Genomic DNA, 18,498 nt, shown 5'->3' with positions numbered 1-18,498 from the left:
AAGACATCAGCAAAGTCCCTGATAAACTCAGATAACTTGAACCGAAGAAACCTTTACAGACATACAGCTAAGATGGCAGGAAGAATTCCATTTCCTAATGTCCCCTTTTTCCCATCCCACCACCGGGTTGTGCATCCGTAACTAAGGCAAACCCAACACCACCCGTGCAGGAAGGGACCCCATGACATGTAAAATGATAGTTTCTCTATGAAATAGTCCAATCTTTAAACACACATCCAGAACACAATATTTCAAACACTTCTGAGACAGTGGAGTGGCTTCAATAGCGGACACAGGAATAGGACAATCCAATCTCGCCTCCAAACCTATGCGATGGACTGCCTCAATGTGAATTAAATTAACTCTAACTCCACAATCTAGAAATACCAAAAATTGTAAAATTCTTACCAGCACAAAGGATCTCAGTGGAAAAAAACAGCCTGAAGGATGACATCCAAGTGATATGCAGACCTAGAGGAAACTTCCCTCTAACCTCCAGGCTGCCTAGTTTTCCTGACGGAGAGCCATGGCGAGAACAAACCTAAACGAAATGCAGAGTTAGGAAATAATGACCCCTAAAACGAATTCTGCCCCCTTTTCTGGTATCATCGAAAAAGGGAACCCAGTTGCATGAGTTCTTCTCCATGCACAAATTTCATAGATGAGTTCAAGGAAAGCTCGGCATGCCGTCTCATTACTCGCCCCCTAATTCGGATGGCCAAAGACATGGTGTCGTCTAAACTGCAAGGAACAGGATATGAAACCAGAAGATCTTTAATTTTGTCATTTTATCCGACACAAAACTGAGTTCTGTAGTGCAGGATCATCCCACTGAGTCTCAGACGCCCAGCGACGAAACTCTGCACAAGACTCCTCAATGGAAAACCTCCCCTAACGCAGACCTCTGAGTTTACCTTTGGCTAGAAACCCCCTATCAGGATCATCATAGGTCAAAACCAAGGCATAAAATATCCACAGAAGACAAAACCTCAGAAGTGGGTGGTAAAAAAAAAGGCCCAAGGGTGTCCCTGCAATCTAGAAATAAGCATCCCGACCCTCTGAGACTTATCTCCTGAGGACGCGGGGTGCAATTTAAAATGTAGTTTACAGGACTCTCTAAATGACATAAACTACTGCCTGTTTCTAGACCGTTTGGACCGGACGCTGCCGCTTGACCAAAAGCGACCTCAATAGCCAGTGCTCTAAACTAGCTAGGAAAATCCCAAACCGTACTAGCATAAACCAGACGTCCATGAACGAAAACCAAAACCTGCCGCAACACAAATCTGTTGCTGACCATTAAGGCCTCATTCAGACACATGTCATTTTTCCACAGCTAGCAGCTGTGCAAAATGCGCTTCTATAGGAAACCAATAGGTTCCTATAGAAGCGTTCACATGAAAGAATGTTAGGTGCGCAAAATGCTATGGCGCTGAAGCTATGGTGCTGATACTATGGCGCTGAAGCTATGGTGCTGATACTATGGCGCTGATGCTATGGCGCTGATACTATGGCGCTGAAGCTATGGTGCTGATGCTATGGCGCTGGTGCTATGGCGCTGATGCTATGGTGCTGATACTATGGCGCTGATGCTATGGCGCTGATGCTATGGCGCTGATACTATGGCGCTGATGCTATGGCGCTGATGCTATGGCGCTGGTGCTATGGCGCTGATGCTATGGCGCTGATGCTATGGCGCTGAAGCTATGGGCCAACTATTTAATACGGCTAGCATTTGTCATATACCAACTATTAATTAGTGCCAAAAGTGTTTCTGGTGATTTGGAGGGAATCTGCCCTCCCCCCCCGTTTGGATTTGCCCACAGTGGGGAACCCCAGTCTGTTAGATATCCCTGAAGCCTTTAGTAATATGCTGCTAACTGATCTGACTCCGGTGACTCACAGTACTAAGATGCTCGTATATGGGTAAACCCTATGATTATACCAGCAGCACCACGGGTAAACCCTATGATTATACCAGCAGCACCACGGGTAAACCCTATGATTATACCAGCAGCACCACAGGTAAGCCTTATGGTTATACCAGCAGCACCATGGGTAAACCCTATGGTTATACCAGCAGCACCACGGGTAAACCCTATGATTATACCAGCAGCACCACGGGTAAACCCTATGATTATACCAGCTGCACCATGGGTAAACCCTATGATTATACCAGCAGCACCACGGGTAAACCCTATGGTTATACAAGCAGCACCACGGGTAAACCCTATGGTTATACCAGCAGTACCACGGGTAAACCCTATGGTTATACCAGCAGCACCACGGGTAAACCTTATGGTTATACCAGCAGCACCATGGGTAAACCCTATGGCTATACCAGTAGCACCACGGGTACACCCTATGGTTATACCAGCACCACCACGCGTAAACCCTACTATTATACCAGCAACACCACGGGTAAACCCTGTGATTATACCAGCAGCACAATAGGTAAACCCTATGGTTATACCAGCAGCTCCACGGGTAAACCCTATGATTATACTAGCTGCACCATGGGTAAACCCTGTGATTATACCAGCAGCACCACGGGTAAACACTATGGTTATACCAGCAGCACCACGGGTAAACCCTATGGTTATACCAGCAGCTCCACGGGTAAACCCTATGGTTATACCAGCAGCACCACAGGTAAACCCTACTATTATACCAGCAGCACCACGGGTAAACCCTATGATTATACCAGCAGCACCACGGGTAAACCCTATGGTTATACCAGCAGCACCACGGGTAAACCCTATGATTATACCTGCTGCACCACGGGTAAACCCTATGGCTATACCAGTAGCACCACGGGTACACCCTATGGTTATACCAGCAGCACCATGGGTAAACCCTATGGTTATGCCAGCAGCACCACGGGTAAACTCTATGTTTATACCAGCAGCACCACGGGTAAACCCTATGGTTATACCAGCAGCACCACGGGTAAACCCTATGGTTATACCAGCTGCACCATGGGTAAACCCTATGGTTATACCAGCAGTACCACGGGTAAATCCTATGGTTATACCAGCAGCACCACGGGTAAACCCTATGGTTATACCAGCTGCACCATGGGTAAACCCTATGGTTATACCAGCAGCTCCATGGGTAAACCCTATGGTTATACCAGCAGCTCCACGGGTAAACCCTATGGTTATTCCAGCAGCACCACGGGTAAACCCTATGGTTATACCAGCAGCACGGGTAAACCTTATGGTTATACCAGCAGTACCACGGGTAAATCCTATGGTTATACCAGCAGCACCACGGGTAAACCCTATGGTTATACCAGCTGCACCATGGGTAAACCCTATGATTATACCAGCAGCACCACGGGTAAACCCTATGGTTATTCCAGCAGCACCACGGGTAAACCCTATGGTTATACCAGCAGCACGGGTAAACCTTATGGTTATACCAGCAGCACCACGGGTAAACCCTACGGTTATACCAGCAGCACCACGGGTAAACCCTATGGTTATACCAGCAGTACCACGGGTAAACCCTATGGTTATACCAGCAGCACTACGTGGAAACCCTATGGTTATACCAGCAGCACCACGGGTAAACCCTATGATTATACCAGCAGCACTATGGGTAAACCCTATGGTTATACCAGCAGCACCATGGGTAAACCCTGTGATTATACCAGCAGCACCACAGGTAAACCCTATGGTTATACCAGCAGCACCATGGGTAAACCCTATGGTTATGCCAGCAGCACTATGGGTAAACCCTATGGTTATACCAGCAGCACCACGGGTAAACCCTGTGATTATACCAGCAGCACCACGGGTAAACCCTGTGATTATACCAGCAGCACCACGGGTAAACCCTATGATTATACCAGCAGCACCACGGGTAAACCCTATGGTATACCAGCAGCACCACGGGTAAACCCTATTATTATACCAGCAGCACCACGGGTAAACCCTATGGTATACCAGCAGCACCACGGGTAAACCCTATTATTATACCAGCAGCACCACGGGTAAACCCTATGGTTATACCAGCAGCACCACGGGTAAACCCTATGGTTATACCAGCAGCACCACGGGTAAACCCTTATTGGGTAGGACCGCTGACATGCAACAGCCAAACGAGGAATCTAAACCTCATTCCCATAAACAGTCCAAATAAAGAAATGGTTTGGCAGCATAAATAGGTGCAAAAACCATGAATTCTTTTATTCTCACATAGCGCAAAGAAAACAGCCAGGTTTTTGACGTTGACAAAGACCAAAAAGGTTGAAATTTAGCTGTTTTTGTCCGCTAGGGGAGAAGAAAAGAATCCAAGCTTTTTGCACCTATTCATGCTGCCAAGCCATTTCTTTATTTGAACTTGTAAAGGATAGCATTGACTTGGACAATGGCTTCAGAACATTAAACTTAGGCCGCTTACACATGCGTGACAAAATCACACAATTTTGTAGCGATGCTGCAAATCGCATGTATGAGGCCCGTGCTTTCCTCTGGGTTCGTTCACATTAGCGATGTTTTGTAGCCTGCTACATTGCGAGAAAAAAATTGCGGGTTGCTGAATATTGCCGCGATTTACAAGGTTTTGTAGCCCATGTTTTCCTATGGAGCCTTCCATTCTGTTGCATCGGATGGTTTTCATGTGATGCAATGCAACTTTTGCAGTAGGAAATCCTACTGTAAAAAGCCTAAAATAAGCCCTAGCTGCATAAAAAATAAAGAATACATCAGCTAACAGCCACTGTCAGGTCTGCCGCACTCCTTATCTTCAGCTCTGGCAGACTTGCTAATGCCCGCCCCCAAGAAGCGCTGGCGGAGATTAGTTCTTGAACACCACGGCTCAGCCAATCACTGCAGCACTCGATAAACCAATCACAGCCATCGCATGTTTTTATTTATTACTTCAGATAGGGCTTATTTTCGGGGTAGCGCTTATATTGCAAGCCCCCTGAAAATCTCGGCAAAACAGCCCTACAAAGTCACGTGACTTTGTAGCAACACAAAATGGCAATATTGTCTCAAAAAAGTGCAGCGATATCGCACAGAACACAGATGCGATATTGCTGCGATTTTATCGCGCCGATGCCGTGTCGCCCGTGTAAAGGAGGCCTTATAGTAATCCCATGGACAGATACTTCATATCCTCTGTTGATCTTTGGCACTCTTCTAGAGTTAGCGTTGATGTCTTCATTTCTAATTACTGCCCTCCTTGCCCAGACTGGGAGTTTTGGTGGTTGGCCTTCTCTTGTCAGGTTTGTAGTTGTGCCATTTTCTTCCCGTTGTGTTATAATGGATTTATTGTTGCCCTTTGCAATGTTCAACGGTTGGGATTCTTTTGCAACTGTTGCAGCGGTTCTGAGATTGCTGCCTTGCTGATAGTCTGGTACTGGTTTTGCAGATGTTTCTACATTCTCCGGCTCAGTGGGCGTGTTATTTGGTGTGACATATTTAGTCACACCTGTGGATAATTACTAGGGCTATTTAGCTTGGCTTGAGACTAAGCTAAACTGCAGTTGATTTTTTAGTCTCTTCCTGACTGGGCTGGCAGTCATAAGCTTTCTACTGGATCATTCAGTTACTTGCTGCATCTCAAGTTAAGTACTTAAGTACTGCATTTGTTTGCATACTGATTTTGGTTTTCTGGTTTTGTTTCCTTTCCCCACATAGGGCCAACTAGGGGCATAGGTACGCGGTTGGGGCCGTCCTTATCAGGGCGATTTACCTGCTTTCAGGCAGGGCCCTTTGCAGTGTTTGATTGTATAGGAACAGTGTATCCCATATTTTGGATCCATTCTTGTTGTATCTTTATTTATTTGCATTTTTGGTAGATCTGCGAGTGACAGATCTAGCGCGTCTAGGTTTAATGTGACAGCAACCCAACCCCAAGCTATACTTTTTCACACCTTTGCCTGTGACCTTTTTAGAGAGCTCCTTGGTTTTCATGTTGCTTGCCTAGTGGTGTTGCAGTTTAGGAGCCTTTAAGAACAAGTATATTTATACTGATATCATGTGCAACTCTGATGGCACACAGGGGGAACTTATTCAACTGATTATGTGACTTCTGTGACCAGATGTTTTTTAGCGGTTTTATAGCAAAGGCAGTAACTTAGTATGTAAGGCCGAAAGAAGATAAATGTCCATCCAGTTCAGCTATTACCCCCCCATGTGGATCCAGAGGAAGGCAAAAAAACAATGAGGTAAAGACCAATTTTCCTCATTAAAAGGAAATATTAGAGTATATACGCTCACAACTTTTCAGTTATTCATTTATTATTTTAAAAGGTTTTTTTCCCCTTCCACTGTAACAATTTGGGCTCTTTTGTCAGGTCCATTACATAAAGTCCAAATTATAATCCATTTTAATATAAAATTGTAATGCAACAAAATAAGAAAAACACCAAGGGGGGAATGTTTGCACAAGGCATGGCATCAGAGGCGTAACGTGAAGCTTCTGGGCCCCAATGCAAAACCTGTAACAGGGCCCCCAACTATAATGCTTTATTCATAGTACTAGACTCCCTATATGGAGAGGAGAGGCCTTGTGGGCTCCCTAAGGCTCCTGGGCCCGGGAGCTACCGCATCCCCTGCATCCTCTATAGTTACGCCAGTGCATGGTACATTTCAGACGGGAGGAGTGACCTAACATTGCACTGATTCACATAGTACTGGCTCTCCTGAGGTGAACAGGTAGGATCAGCAGTAGCGTTTGATATATGTACATATTCTACAGTACTTACTGATAACTCAGCTAATACGCTTTTACCTCCTCCTCCCCTTATATTGGCCCCAGTGTTGTGTATGGTGCTAAGGTTGAAGCTATAACATTTCACCACTCATGGCATGGTTTACCATCTAACTGGCAAAGGTTTCAAAGTCCTCTGAAAATAAACTGTAAAGTTCAAGAACCTGTTGTTAGTGCAACCTAAACAGAGCCTTGACATAAAGATCAGACAGAGTCAATGACTTTGCAGATCCAAAACATGTCCACCTGATCTATTGCTATCTGATCTATTCCTCTACTGCTGTGAAGTGACTGCAGCCACAGTAATTGTAGACATGACAGCATCCTGAAGCCCCATTTACATGGGACAAATGTTGGGCAAACGATACCACACAATCGTCCCTGTGTGTACTCGCTCCCATGCTGCTGCACAGGAGCGAGTATCGTTCGCTCTGACAGAGCGGCCAGCAGGGTGGCTGCAGGAGATTTCTCTCATCGCTCTCCTGCCCCTCTCCATTCACTGAACACAGCAGCCGTTCAGTACTGAACAGCTGCTATTTACACTGAACGATCAGCGTGCTGGATTTTATGCAGCCTAAACGATGGATGATGTTCTGAACGATGATCGTTCAGTGCAAACAGCAGCTGTTCAGGACTGAACAGCTGCTGTGTTAGTGAATTGAGAGGGGCGGGGGAGAGCGGGGAGTGAAATCTCCTCCAGCCGCCCCGCTGCGAGCCAACGATACTCGCTCCTCTGCAGCAGCACGGGAGCGAGTACATGTGTGGATGACTGTCGGGCATCGTTTGCCTGACAATCGTCCTGTGTAAATGGAGCTTAACACCCAATATGTGCTGTATGTCTGCTTTGGATACAGTTAACATACTAGTGTCCTAGCCTAATACTTTTCTTTGTGAGTACATGTATGCAGATGATCCAGCACTGTGAGCACATTCAAAGTATCATAAATAGAGATGAGCGAGCACCAAAATGCTCAGGTGCTCGTTACTCGGGACGAAAATTTCGCGATGCTCGAGGGTTCGTTTCGAATAACGAACCCCATTGAAGTCAATGGGCGACCCGAGCATTTTTGTATATCGCCGATGCTCGCTAAGGTTTCCATTTGTGAAAATCTGGGCAATTCAAGCAAGTGATGGGAACGACACAGCAACGGATAGGGCAGGCGAGGGGCTACATGTTGGGCTGCATCTCAAGTTCCCAGGTCTCACTATTAAGCCACAATAGCAGCAACAGTGCCCCCCCCCCAAACAATTTTTACTTCTGAAAAGCCCTCATTACCAATGCATACCTTAGCTAAGCACCACACTACCTCCAACAAAGCACAATCACTGCCTGCATGACACTCCGCTGCCACTTCTCCTGGGTTACATGCTGCCCAACCCCCCCCCCCCGCACGACCCAGTGTCCACAGCGCACACCAAAGTGTCCCTGCGCAGCCTTCAGCTGCCCTCATGCCACGCCACACTCATGTCTATTTGTAAGTGCGTCTGCCATGAGGAGGAACCGCAGGCACACACTGCAGAGGGTTGGCACGGCTAGGCAGCGACCCTCTTTAAAAGGGGCAGGACGATAGCCCACAATGCTGTACAGAAGCAATGAGAAATATAATCCTGTGCCACCTCCGTCAGGAGCTGCACACGTGGGCATAGCAATGGGGAACCTATGTGCCACACACTATTCATTCTGTCAAGGTGTCTGCATGACCCAGTCAGACTGCGGTTTTTTATAAATAGTCACAGGCAGGTACAACTCCGCAATGGGAATTCCGTGTGCATCCACAGCATGGGTGGCTCCCTGGAACCCACCCGCTGTACATAAATGTATCCCATTGCAGTGCCCTGGACAGCAGAGCTAACGTCAGATTAAATGCAGGTGGGCTTTGGCCCAAACTGCATGCCCCAGTCAGGCTCGAGTTTTTTATAAGTATACACAGGCACATACATCTCCCTAATGGGAAGTCCATGTGGACCGACAGCATGGGTGGGTCCCAGGAAGCCACTGGCGGTACATAAATATATCCCATTGCAGTGCCCAGCACAGCTGATGTAACGTCAGCTTTAATGCAGGTGGGCAAAAAATTAATTGGATTACACTGTAGGCGAGGGCCCAAAAAAATTGGTGTACCAACAGTACTAATGTACCTCAGAAAAATTGCCCATGCCCAACCAAGAGGGCAGGTGAAACCCATTAATCGCTTTGGTTAATGTGGCTTAATTGGTAACTAGGCCTGGAGGCAGCCCAGTTAAAATAAAAATTGGTTCAGGTGCAAGTTTCAACGCTTTAATGAGCATTGAAACGTATAAAAATTGTTTACAAAAATTATATGACTGAGCCTTGTGGGCCTAAGAAAAATTGCCCGTTCGGCGTGATTACGTTAGGTTTCAGGAGGAGGAGCAGGAGGAGGAGGATGAATAGAATACACAGATTGATGAAGCTAAAAGGTCCACGTTTTTGATGGTGATAGAGAACAATGCTTCCATCCGCGGGTGCAGCCTACGTATTGCTTAGGTATCGCTGCTGTCCGCTGGTGGAGAAGAGAAGTCTGGGGAAATCCAGGCTTTGTTCATCTTGATGAGTGTAAGCCTGTCGGCACTGTTGGTTGACAGGCGGGTACGCTTATACGTGATGATTCCCCCAGCCGCACTAAACACCCTCTCTGACAAGACGCTAGCCGCAGGACAAGCAAGCACCTCCAGGGCATACAGCGCGAGTTCAGGCCACGTGTCCAGCTTTGACACCCAGTAGTTGTAGGGGGCAGAGGCGTCACCGAGGACGGTCGTGCGATCGGCTACGTACTCCCTCACCATCCTTTTACAGTGCTCCCGCCAACTCAGCCTTGACTGGGGAGCGGTGACACAGTCTTGCTGGGGAGCCATAAAACTGGCAAAGGCCTTGGAGAATGTTCCCCTGCCTGCGCTGTACATGCTGCCTGATCTCTGCACCTCCCCTGCTACCTGGCCCTCGGAACTGCACCTTTTGCCACTAGCGCTGTCGGATGGGAATGTTACCATCAGTTTGTCTGCCAGGGTCCTGTGGTATAGCATCACTCTCGAACACCTTTCCTCTTCGGGTATGAGAGTGGAAAGGTTCTCCTTATACTGTGGGTCGAGCAGTGTGTACACCCAGTAATCCGTAGTGGCCAGAATGCGTGTAACGCGAGGGTCACGAGAAAGGCATCCTAACATGAAGTCAGCCATGTGTGCCAGGGTACCTGTACGCAACACATGGCTGTCCTCACTAGGAAGATCACTTTCAGGATCCTCCTCCTCCTCCTCAGGCCATACACGCTGAAAGGATGACAGGCAAGCAGCATGGGTACCCTCAGCAGTGGGCCAAGCTGTCTCTTCCCCCTCCTCCTCATGCTCCTCCCCCTCCTCCTCAACGCGCTGAGATATAGACATGAGGGTGCTCTGACTATCCAGCGACATACTGTCTTCCCTCGCCTCAATTTCCGAGAGCAAAGCGTCTGCCTTTATGCTTTGCAGGGAACTTCTCAAGAGGCATAGCAGAGGAATGGTGACGCTAATGATTGCAGCATCCCCGCTCACCATCTGGGTAGACTCCTCAAAGTTTCCAAGGACCTGGCAGATGGCTGCCAACCAGGCCCACTCTTCTGTAAAGAATTGAGGAGGCTGACTCCCACTACGCCACCCATGTTGGAGTTGGTATTCCACTATAGCTCTACGCTGCTCATAGAGTCTGGCCAATATGTGGAGCGTAGAGTTCCACCGTGTGGGCACATCGCACAGCAGTCGGTGCACTGGCAGATTAAACCGATTTTGCAGGGTCCGCAGGGTGGCAGCGTCCGTCTTGGACTTGCGGAAATGTGCGCTGACCCGGCGCACCTTTCCGAGCAGGTATGACAAGTGTGGGTAGCTTTTCAGAAAGCGCTGAACCACCAAATTATAGACATGGGCCAGGCATGGCACGTGCGTGAGGCTGCCAAGCTGCAGAGCCGCAATCAGGTTACGGCCGTTGTCACACACGACCATGCCCGGTTGGAGGCTCAGCGGCGAAAGCCAGCGGTCGGTCTGCTCTGTCAGACCCTGCAGCAGTTTGTGGGCCGTGTGCCTCTTCTCTCCTAAGCTGAGTAGTTTCAGCACGGCCTACTGACGCTTGCCCACCGCTGTGCTGCCACCCCGCGCGACACCGACTGGTGGCGACGTGCTGCTGCTGACACATCTTGATTGCGAGACAGAGGTTGCGTAGGAGGAGGAGGAGGAGGAGGAGGGTGGTTTAGTGGAGGAAGCATACACCGCCGCAGATACCACCACCGAGCTGGGGCCCGCAATTCTGGGGGTGGGTAGGACGTGTGCGGTCCCAGGCTTTGACTCTGTCCCAGCCTCCACTAAATTCACCCAATGTGCCGTCAGGGAGATGTAGTGGCCCTGCCCGCCTGTGCTTGTCCACGTGTCCGTTGTTAAGTGGACCTTGGCAGTAACCACGTTGGTGAGGGCGCGTACAATGTTGCGGGAGACGTGGTCGTGCAGGGCTGGGATGGCACATCGGGAAAAGTAGTGGCGACTGGGAACCGAGTAGCGCGGCGCCGCCGCCGCCATCATGCTTTTGAAAGCCTCCGTTTCCACAAGCCTATACGGCAGCATCTGTAGGCTGATCAATTTGGCAATGTGCACGTTTAACGCTTGAGCGTGCGGGTGCGTGGCGGCGTACTTGCGCTTGCGCTCAAACACTTGCGCTAGCGACGTCTGGACGCTGCGCTAAGAGCCATTGCTGGATGGGGCCGAGGACAGCGGAGGTGAGGGTGTGGGTGCAGGCCGGTAGGCACTCGTGCCTGTGTCCTCAGAGGGGGGTTGGATCTCAGTGGCAGGTTGGGGCACAGGGGGAGAGGCAGTGGTGCAAACCGGAGGCGGTGAACGGCCTTCGTCCCACCTTGTGGGGTGCTTGGCCATCATATGCCCGCGCATGCTGGTGGTGGTGGCTCGCCAGCTGATCTTGGCGCGACAAAGGTTGCACACCACTGTTCGTCGGTCGTCAGGCGTCTCTGTGAAAAACTGCCACACCTTAGAGCACCTTAGCCTCTGCAGGGTGGCATGGCGCGAGGGGGCGCTTTGGGAAACAGTTGGTGGATTATTCGGTCTGGCCCTGCCTCTACCCCTGGCCACCGCACTGGCTCGGCCTGTGCCCACACCCTGACTTGGGCCTCCACGTCCTCGCCCGCGTCCACGTCTTCTGGGCCTACCCCTACCCCTCAGCGTGCTGTATTACCAGTAGTGCAGAAACAGAACGCTGTAATTAAATGTGCCGTTTATTGGCCTGTGGTTGGAGGCTGACTTCGCTTACGGAACGCACAGCAGAGGCAGGAAAGAATTTTGCGCAAGCCTGCTGTAACACTTAGCTGGCTGCGTATGAATTAGGACAACTATCCCCAGCAGAGACCCAGTACACTGAGGACGGTCACAGGCAGCCCAAATAGATTTTTTTTCCCAAATGTTTTTGGAAAGGCCCACTGCCTATATACACTAAATATGTCTTCTGTCCCTGCCTCACCACTACTGGCCCTGGACTATGTAAAATTACTGCAGGACGCAATGCTCTGCACGGCCGATATACAAAAAAAAAAAAGTGCAACACTGCAAAAAGCAGCCTCCACACTACTGCACACGGTTAGATGTGGCCCTAAGAAGGACCGTTGGGGTTCTTGAAGCCTAAAATAACTCCTAACACTCTCCCTATAGCAACTCCAGCAAGACAGCACTTTCCCTGAACTATGTCAGAATGCATCTGTGGCGAGCCGCGGGAGGGGCCGATTTATATACTCGGGTGACACCTGATCTCGCCAGCCACTCACTGCAGGGGGGTGGTATAGGGCTTGAACGTCGCAGGGGGAGGTTGTAATGCCTTCCCTGTCTTTCAATTGGCCAGAAAAGCGCGCTAATGTCTCAGAGATGAAAGTGAAAGTAACTCGAACATCGCGTGGTGCTCGCCTCTAGTAACGAGCATCTCGGACACGCTAATACTCGAACGAGTATCAAGCTCGGACGAGTACGTTCGCTCATCTCTAATCATAAAGTATCTCTGCTTTAATTAAACATTGTAATTTATAGACAAATATCGTGGTTCCATTGATTTGGCGTTCACCTTTCCAGTTCCATGACGCATGCAGTGAGCAGTTACGGTTTTAGCCGTTTGCTCATATTTCCATATTTATTTTACATTTTCTCTGAAAAAGAATCTAGATGTGAAACCAGTCAGGAAATAATGCAGCGTCATTGAAAAAAGCGGAAACCAGAGACGGGTTATAAGACGTCAACGCTCTATTCTTCGAAGATCTCAAAGGCTTAGTTTAACGATAATCCCCAAGCGTCATGGCAATCCTCGGCTCCTGTGGGATTCTGCAAGGAAGGAACTGCTGCACCTAAATATGTCTCCTATGGTCTAATCAGGAAGCGCTTCCTGTACTACAGCTAATTAAATGGGCTAATGTCTGTGGATTACAGAATTCTATCCAAATCATTGTAGCAACAATTACTTTGCAGTTTAGTGTTACTTTATGGCTCATAGATGGGATCCTTGAGCGGGAAGGGATATGGGAGGTAGCTTTTGAACGTTGCAGTTTTTAGGGCTCACTTCCATTTTTATACCTATTCCTTGTAGTAGTTTTCATTCATCTGGGCTTCAACCTATTAACCATCACAAATGTTTCAGTAGTTTGTAGTTGGAGAGAGATTGCATTTTCATTAGTGACTAGAGATGAGCGAACGCGTTCGTCCGAGCTTGATATTCGTGCGAATATTAGGGTGTTCGGGATGTTCGTTATTCGTAACGAACACCATGCGGTGTTCTGGTTACTTTCACTTCCTTCCCTGAGACATTAGCGCGCTTTTCTGGCCAATTGAAAGACAGGGAAGGCATTACAACTTCCCCCTGTGACGTTCAAGCCCTATACCACCCCCCTGCAGTGAGTGGCTGGGGCGATCAGATGTCACCCGAGTATAAAAGTCGGCCCCTCCCGCGGCTCGCCTCAGATGCCGTGTGAGTTAGATGAGGGACAGTGCTGTTTATACCGGAGCTGCTGTAGGGAAAGAATTGGTAGTTAGTGTAGGCTTCAAGACCCCCCAAAGGTCCTTATTAGGGCCACTGATAGCTGTGTGTTGGCTGCTGTTAGCAGTGGCATTTTTTTTTTCTCAAAATCGGCTCTGCAGAGCAGTGCACCTGGCATTAGGGACAGAAGTGCTGCATAGGCAGGGAGAGTGTTAGGAGTGAGTGTAGCCTTCAAGAACCTCAACGGTCCTTTCTAGGGCCATATTTATCCGTGTGCAGTACTGTCCAGGCTGCTGTTAGCTGTGCTGCATTTTTTTTGGGCTTCTCAAAATCGCCTCTGCAGAGCATTGCACCCTCCATTGATACTGCAGGGAAAGAATTGTATAGGCAGGGCCACAACACAGTTATTATTCATAGAATATACGCAGTGCTGCCTTTTGGTGGAAAAACAAGTGAAAACAAATCTATTTGTCCAGCCTCTGTCCGTCCTTACGGGCGGTGGACACGTGTGAGCTGCGTGAAAAACATTGCTAAATCATACGCACCCAGCTACGCTTTACTGCTGGCTTCGCCATTTGCTTTCCTTAATTGGGAAAAAAAATACCTGCTCTGCCAGAGTTATAATAACTCTGCTACCCTCACGTTCTGTGACACATTAGCAGGGACACAGCACAGTTATTAAACTTCTCATGTTCATTGAATATACGCAGTGCTGCCTTTTGGTGGAAAAACAAGTGAAAACAAATCTATTTGTCCAGCCTCTGTCCGTCCTTACGGGCGGTGGACACGTGTGAGCTGCGTGAAAAACATTGCTAAATCAGACGCACCCAGCTACGCTTTACTGCTGGCTTCGCCATTTGCTTTCCTTAATTGGGAAAAAAAATACCTGCTCTGCCAGAGTTATAATAACTCTGCTACCCTCACGTTCTGTGACACATTAGCAGGGACACAGCACAGTTATTAAACTTCTCATGTTCATTGAATATACGCAGTGCTGCCTTTTGGTGGAAAAACAAGTGAAAACAAATCTATTTGTCCAGCCTCTGTCCGTCCTTACGGGCGGTGGACACGTGTGAGCTGCGTGAAAAACATTGCTAAATCATACGCACCCAGCTACGCTTTACTGCTGGCTTCGCCATTTGCTTTCCTTAATTGGGAAAAAAAATACCTGCTCTGCCAGAGTTATAATAACTCTGCTACCCTCACGTTCTGTGACACATTAGCAGGGACACAGCACAGTTATTAAACTTAGATTATTCATTCACTAGAGGCAGTGGGGCCTTTCGTTTTCCAAAAAGGGAAAAAATTATATTTGGCCTGCAGTCTTGCGCCAATTTATTTCCTGCCTGTGAAATCAAATCACTGGTAATACAGCATGCTGAGGGGTAGGGGTAGGCCTAGAGGACGTGGACGCGGCCGAGGACGCGGAGGGCCAAGTCAGGGTGTGGGCACAGGCCGAGCTCCTGATCCCGGTGTGTCGCAGCCGACTGCTGCGCGATTAGGAGAGAGGCACGTTTCTGGCGTCCCCACATTCATCGCCCAATTAATGGGTCCACGCGGGAGACGGTTATTAGAAAATGAGCAGTGTGAGCAGGTCCTGTCCTGGATGGCAGAAAGTGCTTCGAGCAACCTATCGTCAACACGCAGTTCTGCGCTGTCCACTGCTGCAAATCCGAATCCTCTGTCTGCTGCTCCTCCTTCCTCCCAGCCTCCTCACTCCACTACAATGACACCTGCTCAGGAGCGGGAACACTCCCAGGAACTGTTCTCGGGCCCCTGCTTAGATTGGGCAGCAGCGGTTCCTCTCCCACCAGAGGAGTTTATCGTCACTGATGCCCAACCATTCGAAAGTTCCCGGGGTCCGAGGGAAGAGGCTGGGGACTTCCGCCAACTGTCTCAACAACTTTCTGTGGGTGAGGAGGACGATGACGATAAGACACAGTTGTCTTGCAGTGAGGTAGTAGTAAGGGCAGTAAGTCCAAGGGAGCAGCGCACAGAGGATTCGGAGGAAGAACAGCAGGACGATGAGGTGACTGACCCCACCTGGTGTGCAACGCTTACTCAGGAGGACAGGTCTTCAGAGGGGGAGTCAAGGGCATCAGCAGGGCAGGTTGCAAGAGGCAGTGCGGTGGCCAGGGCCAGGGGTAGAGGCAGGGCCAGACCGAATAATCCACCAAGTGTTTCCCAAAGCGCCCCCTCGCGCCATGCCACCCTGCAGAGGCCGAGGTGCTCTAAGGTCTGGCAGTTTTTCACAGAGACGCCTGACGACCGACGAACAGTGGTGTGCAACCTTTGTTGCGCAAAGCTCAGCCGGGGAGCCAACACCAACAGCCTCACCACCACCACCATGCGCAGACATATGATGGCCAAGCACCCCACAAGGTGGGACGAAGGCCGTTCACCGCCTCTGGTTTGCACCCCTGCCTCTCCCCCTGTGCCCCAACTTGCCACTGAGATGCAACCCCCCTCTCAGGACACAGGCACTACCGCCTCATGGCCTGCACCCACACCCTCATCTCCGCTGTCCTCGGCCCCATCCAGCAGTGTAGTTCAGCGCACCGTTCAGCCGTCGCTTGCGCAAGTGTTCGAGCGCAAGCGCAAGTACGCCGCCACGCACCCGCACGCTCAAACGTTAACCGTCCGCATAGCAAAATTCATCAGCCTTGAGATGCTGCCGTATAGGGTTGTGGAAACTGAGTCCTTCAAAACTATCATGGAGGCGGCGGCCCCGCGCTACTCAGTTCCCAGTCGCCACTACTTTTCCCGATGTGCCGTCCCAGCCCTGCACGACCACGTCTCCCGCAACATTGTGCGCGCCCTCACCAACGCGGTTACTGCCACGGTCCACTTAACTACGGACACGTGGACAAGCACAGGCGGGCAGGGCCACTACATCTCCCTGACGGCACATTGGGTGAATTTAGTGGAGGCTGGGACAGAGTCAGAGCCTGGGACCGCTCACGTCCTACCCACCCCCAGAATTGCGGGCCCCAGCTCGGTGCTGGTATCTGCGGAGGTGTATGCTTCCTCCACTAAAGCACCCTCCTCCTCCTCCTCCTCCTCCTCTGTCTCGCAATCAAGATGTGTTAGCAGCAGCATGTCGCCAGCAGTCGGTGTCGCGCGGTGTGGCAGCACAGCGGTGGGCAAGCGTCAGCAGGCCGTGCTGAAACTACTCAGCTTAGGCGATAAGAGGCACACGGCCCACGAACTGCTGCAGGGTCTGACAGAGCAGACCGACCGCTGGCTTGCGCCGCTGAGCCTCCAACCGGGCATGGTCGTGTGTGACAACGGGCGTAACCTGGTGGCGGCTCTGCAGCTTGGCAGCCTCACGCACGTGCCATGCCTGGCCCACGTCTTTAATTTGGTGGTTCAGCGGTTTCTGAAAAGCTACCCACGCTTGTCAGACCTGCTCGTAAAGGCGCGCCGGCTCTGCGCACATTTCCGCAAGTCCCACACGGACGCTGCCACCCTGCGCACCCTGCAACATCACTTTAAGCTGCCAGTGCACCGACTGCTGTGCGACGTGCCCACACGGTGGAACTCTACGCTCCACATGTTGGCCAGGCTCTATGAACAACGTAGAGCTATAGTCGAATACCAACTCCAACATGGGCGGCGCAGTGGGAGTCAGCCTCCTCAATTCCTTTCAGAAGAGTGGGCCTGGTTGGCAGACATCTGCCATGTCCTTGGTAATTTTGAGGAGTCTACCCAGGTGGTGAGCGGCGATGCTACAATCATTAGCGTCACCATTCCTCTGCTATGCATCTTGAGAAATTCCCTGCAAACCATAAAGGCAGCTGCTTTGCGCTCGGAAACGGGGGCGGGGGAAGACAGTATGCCGCTGGATAGTCAGGGCACCCTCCTGTCTATTTCTCAGCGCGTACAGGAGGAGGAGGAGGAGCATGAGGAGGATGAGGAGGAGGGGGAAGAGACAGCTTGGGCCGCTGCTGACGGTACACCGGCTGATTGCCTGTCATCCTTTCAGCGTGTATGGCCTGAGGAGGAGGAGGAGGAGGAGGATCCTGAAAGTGATCTTCCTAGTGAGGACAGCCATGTGTTGCGTACTGGTACCCTGGCACACATGGCTGACTTCATGTTAGGATGCCTTTCTCGTGACCCTCGCGTTGCACGCATTCTGGCCACGACGGATTACTGGGTGTACACACTGCTCGATCCACGGTATAAGGAGAACCTGCCCACTCTGATTCCCGAAGAGGAAAGGGGTTCGAGAGTGTTGCTATACCACAGGACCCTTGCGGACAAGCTGATGGTAAAATTCCCAGCCGACAGCGCTAGTGGCAGAAGGCGCAGTACCGAGGGCAAGGTAGCAGGGGATGTGCGTAGATCGAGCAGCATGTACATCCCAGGCAGTGCAACAGTCTTTAAGGGCCTGGCCAGCTTTATGGCTCCCCACCAAGACTGTGTCACCGCTCCCCAGTCACGGCTGAGTCGGCGGGAGCACTGTAAAAGGATGGTGAGGGAGTACGTAGCGGATCGCACGACCATCCTTGGTGACGCCTCTGCCCCCTACAACTACTGGGTGTCGAAGCTGGACACGTGGCCTGAACTAGCCCTGTATGCCCTTGAGGTGCTTGCTTGTCCTGCGGCTAGCGTCTTGTCGGAAAGGGTGTTTAGTGCGGCTGGGGGAATCATCACAGATAAGCGTAGCCGCTTGTCAACCGACAGTGCCGACAGGCTAACACTCATCAAGATGAACAAAGGCTGGATTTCCCCAGACTTCTGTTCTCCACCAGCGGACAGCAGCGATACGT

At 50.4% G+C, this 18,498-nt stretch overlaps 1 protein-coding gene across 1 annotated transcript; it reads left to right on the top strand.

Moving 5' to 3' along the window:
- Positions 1 to 1,922: 1,922 nt before the first annotated feature.
- LOC136587024 (uncharacterized) lies at positions 1,923 to 3,968 on the top strand. The gene has a single exon (XM_066585431.1). The coding sequence runs from the start codon at positions 1,923 to 1,925 to the stop codon at positions 3,966 to 3,968; it is 2,046 nt and encodes a 681-aa protein (XP_066441528.1).
- Positions 3,969 to 18,498: the final 14,530 nt, after the last annotated feature.

The sequence above is a fragment of the Eleutherodactylus coqui genome, chromosome 12 (genome assembly GCF_035609145.1).
Source record: "Eleutherodactylus coqui strain aEleCoq1 chromosome 12, aEleCoq1.hap1, whole genome shotgun sequence".
NCBI lineage: Eukaryota > Metazoa > Chordata > Amphibia > Anura > Eleutherodactylidae > Eleutherodactylus > Eleutherodactylus coqui.
The sequence above is the reverse complement of the archived record's forward strand: the minus strand, read 5'-3'. Positions and strand labels throughout refer to the sequence as shown.